Genomic DNA, 9,327 nt, shown 5'->3' on the forward strand with positions numbered 1-9,327 from the left:
ATCAACAGATGGAGGAAGTAACTGCTTCTAACTGACTGATAAAGCCCTGAACGCCCCCTGGTGGCGGCCTGCAGTATAGCTCTAAACTGACCACAGGCAGGACAAAACTAACTGATGACACTTTATATCAACAGGATGCTGATTATTATCCAAGCAGAAATCTCTCAACTGATCATGTTTGATTATGTTTTTAAAGTCCCTTCAAAGCAAGTGTTCAGACTGAGGCTGAGGAGCTCTGTGGACCCCAACGACCCTGCTGTGATGGAGGCAATGCTGAAGCAGGTAAATCTGCTTTTTATTCAAAGTTTATGCAAAAACTGAGTAAACAAATGACTGTTGGAAGCATCAAGGTGAAACTTTATTGACCCTCAGAGAGTGATTTCACATTAAAGCAGTAAAAGAAACAGTCTGAGGAGGAAACAGATAAAGATACATTTCAAATAATAAAGTTTAATAATGTCCAAATACAATCCAGCAATGTGAGAAAAGCCCGAGCGTTTACAGGAGAAGAAACAGGGAAAGTCACAAACTATCATGTGAGGAAACAAAGTGTGAAAAAGAGCTTCCAGAGGATGAAATGTAAAGAAGAATGCAGAATGTAATCTCTCTGTGTGAGTAATAATGTTTCTCAGTTCAAACAGAAGCTGAAGGCCCAGGGGGTGAATGACGACGTCACACTGAGCTTTAGGAAGCAGGCAGATGGAAAAGCCTTCCACAAGGAGAAGAAGAAGACCAGAAAGGTGGAGCTTTAATTTAGATTTGCTGTGAATCAGAAAAGTGTGTTTCTTTACTCAGATACCCCTTTAGGACCAAAGCAGTTTCAGGAGCGTTTGGAGCCGGTGCTAGTGCTGGTTCACAGTTGGTTCCACTTGTGAACCAGCTCTGAACCTGTTTTCTTTTCCACAGAGAGCCTGGTCATTACGTCTCTGTTCACGTACTATTCGATATTTGTGGGGTGCTAATCGATTAATATTCCCCCAGCCCACCCACCCACCCTTCCACTGTGCACAGTTAGCGATGCCGGTTAATTCACAATCACTATGTTTATGATCAGCGGAGACTCTGTGCATAGTTAGCCATGCTGCTTTCAGCTGCTGACGTTGTGCACAGTTAACGACGGTGAAAACCAAACGTCACCTCCAGAGTCTCTAAATCCCTCTGGGGGCTAACTAACTTGTCCCGTCGTGGAAAACCCTGTCCTCGGTTTGTTTCTTCTTCTACAGTTTGGCATCTAGCCGCCACACTGTATCATCAAATGCTACGCTACCTCCGTGTGGAAGGCACCAGTAATACAACTTTTTTTCCTTCCAGATATGATGAACTATTTGATTTTTTTATGATTTAATGACTATTAGAATATTCGAAAATCGATGCCCATCCCTAATCAATATGGACGCCGAATACACTCTTATTAACAGTGAACGTAACATGTTAATGTTGGACTTTGTTGTAAGCTAACGTTAGCACGCTAGCTCGCCCGTATCAATCACATTGCAGTTAAACAGATCAAATAAATGAATGATACACGTTTTAGTTGGTCGTTCTCAACGGCACCGAGTTGGTCGTGGTCTTGCTAGCACGCTAAGGTTAGCATGCTAGCGATTGCCTGTTAATGTTAGCATGCTAGCTGGCCCGTATCAATCACATTGCAGTTAAACAAATCAAATAATTGAATGAAACACGTTTTAGTTGGTCTCTCTCAACGGGCCGAGTTGGTCTTGTTGGTCAGATAGCCCCGCCCCCAGCCCCGCCCCCAGCCCCGCCCCCAGCCCCTGATATAAGCAGTTCACAGTTCAAGACCAGCAAACAGTTGGTGCCATAGTGGAACCAGTTTTCCCGGCTGGGAACTGGTTCTTTGGCGGTGGAAAATCAAAGAACTGTTTTCAATTGGGCACCGGCCTGAAACCGGCTCTGGTGGAAAAGGGGTCAGAGTCTTTGTGTGATGTGTGAGAATAGAGCTGCAACAATTAGCTGATTAATCGACTCCTTGCAGCTGTTTTTATAATCAAATAATCATTTTAGAAGCTCAAAAAAAAAGTCTCTCTGTTGGTTCCAGCTTCTCCAGTTTAAAGATTTAATGCTTTTATTGGTCATAAACTTATATTTACTGATATTTAAACATAGAGAGACTGTCTGTTTATTAAAACAAGACATTTGAATTGATCTGTTCGGGCTGTGGGAATCTATAACAGGTAATGTTTTATTATTTTTCACATTTTATAGGTAAGATAATATAAATGAGATCTGACTGGAATCAACTCCAGTGAAAATACACCTTTAAACTTTAATGTTGTGTTGAATCATTCAAATCTACTTTCATGAGTAAAAACATCTTTCTTCATTTGAGTTAATATTTCGCATCAAAACATGCCAAACAGTTCTGGCTTTTCAAATATGAATATTTAATGATTTTCACAGTCATATATGGTCATAAACTTATATTTACTCATATTTAAACTTGTTGGTTTATTATTATTATTATTATCCAAGACTTTTGAATTCATGTGTGTGTGCTGTGGGGGTTTATAACAGAGATTTTTCACTATTTTCTGACATTTCATTGATAATATTAATAAGATTAGATTGAACATATTCTTTATGATGAGATCAGATATTCGGTTCCTTCACATTTTTTGGTTTATAAATTAAAGTTTCACTGGGAACAATGCCGTCATGAAATAAAGCCAGGCTTTTACATTTTTTAATAAAAAATAATTTTTAATTAAATAAAATGATATCTAACAAAGTAATATTGTTGTGAAAATGTATGATGAAATAACATAAAATGTTTGCCATTAATTTAATAAATGTCTTTAATTATTTCACAAATTGTCGGTTTCTTTATATTTGTCCCAATTTACTTGTGTGATGATTTATTTGGTATTTTCTTTTGGAGATAATCGAGAACATTTCCTATAATACTGATGATTTTAACAATAAATGGCTGCTGTGATCTATAATCCTTTATAAAGTTTCATCTCTGAGATTTATTTTTTTAGGCTTTAATAATAAATTTTTTCTCATCCAAATTCAGATGTACATTTACAATATTCTGTCTTTCTCCAGGAATGCCCTTGCAAGAAAATGATAACTTCATTCAGCTAATTTTACCTTCTTTTCACAAGTGATACGTAACACCAGCTGCTCCATTTTCAAACTCCCCAAACCTGTAACACGCCTCATCTCAGAGACACATTTCCACTCTGCTGATGTTTATTAGGTTTCAGCAGAAAGAGACTGTGGGAGCAGCAGGGAGAGTCAAATCCACAGGTGGATGACCACTAACCTGGACTTATAAATGTGGAGTGTTTGGTGCATTGGTTCTGCGAATGTGCTTAAAAATTGAACTTAATTTTTTTAATTATTATTTTTATTTTTTTACTATTGTTTCCCCCATTTTTATTTATTATTTTTAGTTATATATTTTTATTACATTTAGTTATATGTGTATTATTATTTATTTAGTTAAATGTATTTTATTATTATTTTTACTATTTTTTTCTCCCCATTTTTATGTATTATTTTTAGTTATATATTTTTTAATATTCTTATTATATTTAGTTATATATATTATTTTTTATTATTATTATTATTTTTTGACTATTTTTCTCTTCCCATTTTTATTTATTATTTTTTGATATTATATATATATATACACACACACACACACATATATATATATATATATATATATATATATATATATATATTAATTTCATTATTTATTATTTTTGTGTTTTTTTTTTATTATTTTTTATTAACTCGAGATGACTGTTGGTTATGAGAAGGAGGGGTATTATGACTGTCTATTGTTGTTTTCATTGTGTATTCCTTTTTGAAAAAACTATAAATAAAGTTTTGGGGGGAAAAAAGGCCAAAAAATTCACACCATCTCTAGACTGCTGATATTAAACCGATCACTGTGATCACACACACACCTCTCTCTCTCTCGCCGCCCCACTCTGGTATAAATAGCATCTCTATGCAAATGAGCATGTGCCATCCCTCCTCTGTGATTGGTGCGTCCTTCACCGGCGTTTCCTCATGACCAGAAGCCATTGGTCCGTCCGTTCCAGGCTGACCTGACCAATCAGAGGAGCCTTTGCGGTTTATAATCCTTTACGCACAAAGACATTACGTAAAGGCCTCAGCGCTTCAACCGTCCGCCGCTCCGCCGCGCGTCTGACTCTCTCATCCACACGCCGCCATGTCTGGCAGAGGGAAAACCGGAGGAAAAGCCCGAGCAAAGGCCAAGTCCCGCTCCTCCCGGGCCGGCCTCCAGTTCCCGGTGGGTCGGGTCCACAGGCTGCTGCGTAAAGGCAACTATGCGGAGCGCGTGGGCGCCGGAGCTCCGGTGTACCTGGCCGCGGTGCTGGAGTACCTGACCGCTGAGATCCTGGAGCTGGCTGGAAACGCCGCCCGGGACAACAAGAAGACCAGGATCATCCCGCGGCACCTCCAGCTGGCCGTGCGCAACGACGAGGAGCTGAACAAGCTGCTGGGAGGAGTCACCATCGCGCAGGGAGGCGTGCTGCCCAACATCCAGGCGGTCCTCCTGCCCAAGAAGACCGAGAAACCGGCAAAGAGCAAATAAAAGACTCAGAAGGCCCGGGTTCTCATGGCGCACAGGGTCCGCCTCGGAGCCACTCGGCCACTTTTTTCATATAAGTGTTCGTTTTTAAAGCACCTCTCCAGTAGGGGGACAGTGTCTGTTGGTGTTTCTACAAGGAAAACATTCACCCGCTTCTCATCGGAAACGGACCATCCATAGACTGCCACAGTCCTGGGAAATGGAGGCTGGGGGTCTGGGCTGGTGCAGGGGGTCTGGGCTGCAGGGGGGACCGTCATTCATGTGGTTCAGTCTGAAGGAAGGGGCTTTTGTTTTGGTCCCGCGATGCTGCTACCAATCGTTAAAAATGGTTGTGTTTGTTTGTCACGGTGAAATAAATGTGTTGGAGACAAACAGCCAGTGTGAATGTTTCATGTTGTCATCCGGGAACTCCTGGAGCCGCGAGACACGCGCATGGTTGTTGTCACCATGAGCTTTTTTAATGGTTTGTAGTTAGAAACCTGCTCTCTGATTATATGTTTTCTAGTTGTGTGTTTTGGTGGCTGTTGTTTCTGTGGATGAGGTGATGTTTACTTTTATTATTACAACATGATCATAATAGAGAAACTTCATCTGTGGTTGAAAAGGGAAATTTAGAGTCAAACATTTGGAATTAACAGAGTTTTTGATTTGTTTGTAGAGGCCACAAGAAGTACTTTACTTAAGTCCAATTTTGATGATGTCGTACCTTGAGTATTCCCATTTAATGTAACTACAGTCATGGAAAAATGATTAGAATACCATTGTTTTCTTCATTTTCTTGTTCATTTTAATACCTGGTACAACTAAAGGTAAAACATTTTGGACAAATAAAATGATAACAACAAAAATATCTGATAAGAGTTTAATTTTAGAGCTGATATCTAGACATTTAACATGTTTTTATTGAAAAATGAGTTTGGTTATTATGAATAAAACCATGTTAAATGTCTAGATATCAGCTTTTAAATTAAACTCTTATCAAGTATTTTTGTTGTTATCATTATATTTGTCCAAACAAATGAACCTTTAATTGTACCAGACATTAAAATGAACAAGAAATTGAAGAAAACAATGGTCTAATATTTTTTTTCCATGACTGTAGAACAGGGGTCAGCAACCTTTGTGATATCGAGCGCCATTTTTTTTACATTTTCTTGTTCATCAGTGGGCCACATCAACATTAAGGTTAACATTAAGTTTAATTATGGCGCTGCATAAAAAATGTAAATCTCTAACAGATCTGGTGTTTGATAAAGCCGATTTATTCCATCCATACAGGCCACTGGTTCCCAATCTGGGGGTCTGGACCCCCACTAGGGGTCTCCAGAGCTCCACAGGGGCTCCACAGGGCTCAGACCCTGGAGCTGCTGAGTTTTGACCCAGAAAGAATCGAGTAATGAATCCATCTGGTGCTTTTTAAGGCACTAAACGGTTATTAAAACATCATATCAGAGGTGAAATCATTAACGCTACCAACCATCCAGCAATCCTGTTCATCAGGAATAAACTTAACAAATCATTTTATGATTAAAAATTAAATGCACAGTTCCAACTGCTGTAAACGACATTCCATCATTCACAAAATGTGGCAATAGCAGCCAATTTGAAGAAGGCAGAATTAAGTGTAACAAACAGAAATTTGAGCACGATACAAGAAGGATTTAGTGTGCAGATGAGAGGGAACTTCTACATTTTCAAAAAACTCTCTTGCACAGTTTTACAGTTGTTAGTGTGCCACTTGTTAAGCCAGAAGTCCCTAAATGTGCCGTGTTCACCATGTTAAAGGCAGTTTGTCTCACAGCAGTGTTGACATAAACAGGTTATCGTGTCCTCGTAGCTAAATGTAATAATTACTGTTTAACTATGTGGTTAATGTTGTCAGTCGCAGGTTGTTTAGTGGCTGATCGACATCACTTGCACCTGCTGAAACCACCAATAATAATAATAATAACCCAATGACTCATATGAGCTTTTGGTTGTAAAAAAGAAGAGAGAAAAAAAGGCTGCAGTTTAATTGAATTGAGGCTAAAAAAAAACACTGATCTAGGTTTAGGTCAAAACATTTCCTATTAAGGCTTCATAGAAGACAGTTTATATCAGCAGTCTCAAACTCAAATTATCTGGAGGCAGTAAAAAAATGACCAAAAAAAGACACAAAATTACAGAAAAAAACTAAATTACTTAAAGACACCAAATGACCAAAAAAGGCACAAAATGACAAAAAGACACAAAAATACAGAAAAAAGACACAAAATGACCAAAAAATACACAGAATTACCTAAAAAGTCACAAAATGATTTTTAAAAAGACACAAAATGACAGAAAAAACCTAAATTACTCAAAGACGAAACACAATTACCAAATAAGACACAAAATGACTTTAAAAAAGACACAATTATTTTAAAAAGACACAAAATTGTGTTCATATCTCTGACTAACTACTTCAGAAATGGATCGAACTGAAGCAGCTGAGTAAAGAAACAAGAGTTCAGATTTATACATTAAGGAAAGAAGGAAACACAAAGTCTAAGCAATAAAAACCCAAAGAGCTGATAATTAGAGTAACAATGTGTTCTAATAAGTGAATCTTTATATAATAATCACATTTATTTTGTTGTTAAGTATAGCAATGGAACTATGATCTTTTTTTTTAATCCAAAGAATACTTATACTATTTTAAAAAAAAGAGATTATCTTGTATTTATTTTATCTTGGTCATGTCACCAGTAGGTCAGCAGGTGTCACTATAGTGTTGAACACTAAACTACAAACGAACAGGAAGACTTTAGTCACTGCTTAATGTTTGTCTTTAAAGGAAATGATAACTCTGTGATCCTCAGAAATAAATCTGGCTATAACTCAACTCAACTTTATTTGTAAAGCACTTTAAAAACAACCACAGCCGCAACAAAGTGCTGTACATAAACAAGCAAACAAGAAACAATAAAATAAACTAGAACATTTCCTCTGGGGAAATTGTGAAAGGGCCACGGGGGCTACTGCCGGTGTGTGTACACTATGATGAGATTCTTCAGAGATTTATAACAATTAATACTAGTAATGTTCTGATACAATATTATATACAAGGAGCACAACTACAACAAGCATTCCTTTACAAGTATTTATTTATACAGCAACCTATGACCTTTAACCTCAAAATGTGTGTGTGTGTGTGTGAAACGTGTATCTGGAGGAGACATTTGTGTGTGTGTGTGTAACGAAAATCGCATAAACTTACCTGTGTGTGTGTGTGTGTGTGTGTGTGTGTGTGTGTGTGTGTGTGTGTGTGTGTGCTAACGCAAAGGCAATCAGATCAAAGCAATCAACAGAATTAACTGCCACCAACTGCCAATGTCCCGACACAGAGGTGGAAAGACTGGAATTTCTGGCCTCGAACAGAAAGCATTTTTGGCAAAACCATAATACCTATCATTGATCCGACTTCACTTTGAGCGTCCTGAGTTCTTCCTGAACGTCTACAAATGTTTTTTTTAAGAAAAATGAAAAAATAGCTTTGTTAGAGCGATCTAAAAAAACTGTTACATCTCCCTTTTTCAGAAATCTTCCTGCGTTTTTAATATGGGAGCCATTGAGGCTGTTGGTGCGTGTTGGTGGATCATCTGTGCGTCCTACGCCCAAACTATAACTCTGACAGCTTTACCAGAGGATTGTGAGGGAGAAGACTAATTTTCCTACGTTTCTATGTATAAATTATTTCTGTAGAGTGGAATTTGCGGCCTGGAGCGCAGTTTTCAAATTTATTTTTTGACAGTTTTTTCTCTCCCTCTACACTCTGGCGATGATGTCACACACTGTGACACGAACATTCCGTGCAATACACACCCATTATAATCTCAGAATTTCTCCAAAAATGATCATGGTCATTGAACAGGGATTGATAAAAAACTATATGACCTATCGAAACGTGGATTAATACACCGATACACAAGACTTGTGTCTACTGTTTAAAGTTTAAATGGAGTCTCTAGGTGAAATTATGCCTGAGAAGTAGACGTTTAAAAATCTACAATTATTGTTCTTTTTCGCTCATTTTTTGTCGGCCGTCCCATTCATTTCAATGCAAAATTACGTCCCGAAAAATTCGTATTCTGTAGAGAAAAGTAATAGCACACCGATCCCGATCAAACCAGACATTTTGATATATAATTTGTCCTGCAACTCTTCAAGTTGTAGGACTAGTAGCGGGACGAAATTGCGTCCGGAAGAGGAAGAAGAAGAAATCCACAGTATAACAGTAGTGCTCGGGGCAGCTATTGCTGTAGGGGACCAGTGCTCGGTGCGATTGCCCCGTGGCCCTAATAAAACAGGAATACACACTAAATAAATAGTTTAATTGCTTTTTAGAAATGAAAAATAAAAATAAAACAATAAATAAAAGAAAACCATAAAACACTAAAACAAGAACAGAGTCTCCTGCGTGGTTGAAACCCAAGGAATAAAAATAGGTTTTAATATGAGTTTTAAAAATGGACAGTGAGGAGGCTTGTCTGATGTGCAAAGGTAGCTCATTCCACAACTTGGGGGCTGCAACAGAGAAAGATCTGTCCCCTCTGAACTTCAGTTTAGACCTCTGTACCTCCAGGAGCAGAGAGGAGGAGCTCAGAGAGGTAAGACGGGGTGAGACCATTTAAAGATTTAAAAACAAATAAAAGAATCTTAAAATGGACTCTAAAATACACAGGCAGCCACTGATCTCGGTTTAGGTCAAAACATTT

General features: G+C 38.1%; 1 protein-coding gene across 1 annotated transcript; it reads left to right on the top strand.

The window, feature by feature from the left end:
- The first annotated feature begins 3,885 nt into the window (after window positions 1-3,885).
- Window positions 3,886-5,440, top strand: LOC131986842 (histone H2A). Its single transcript, XM_059351974.1, has one exon. It carries the CDS (start codon window positions 4,208-4,210, stop codon window positions 4,592-4,594), a length of 387 nt encoding a protein of 128 aa, XP_059207957.1. The 5' UTR covers window positions 3,886-4,207; the 3' UTR covers window positions 4,595-5,440.
- Window positions 5,441-9,327: the final 3,887 nt, after the last annotated feature.

This window comes from Centropristis striata, chromosome 15 (genome assembly GCF_030273125.1).
Source record: "Centropristis striata isolate RG_2023a ecotype Rhode Island chromosome 15, C.striata_1.0, whole genome shotgun sequence".
NCBI lineage: Eukaryota > Metazoa > Chordata > Actinopteri > Perciformes > Serranidae > Centropristis > Centropristis striata.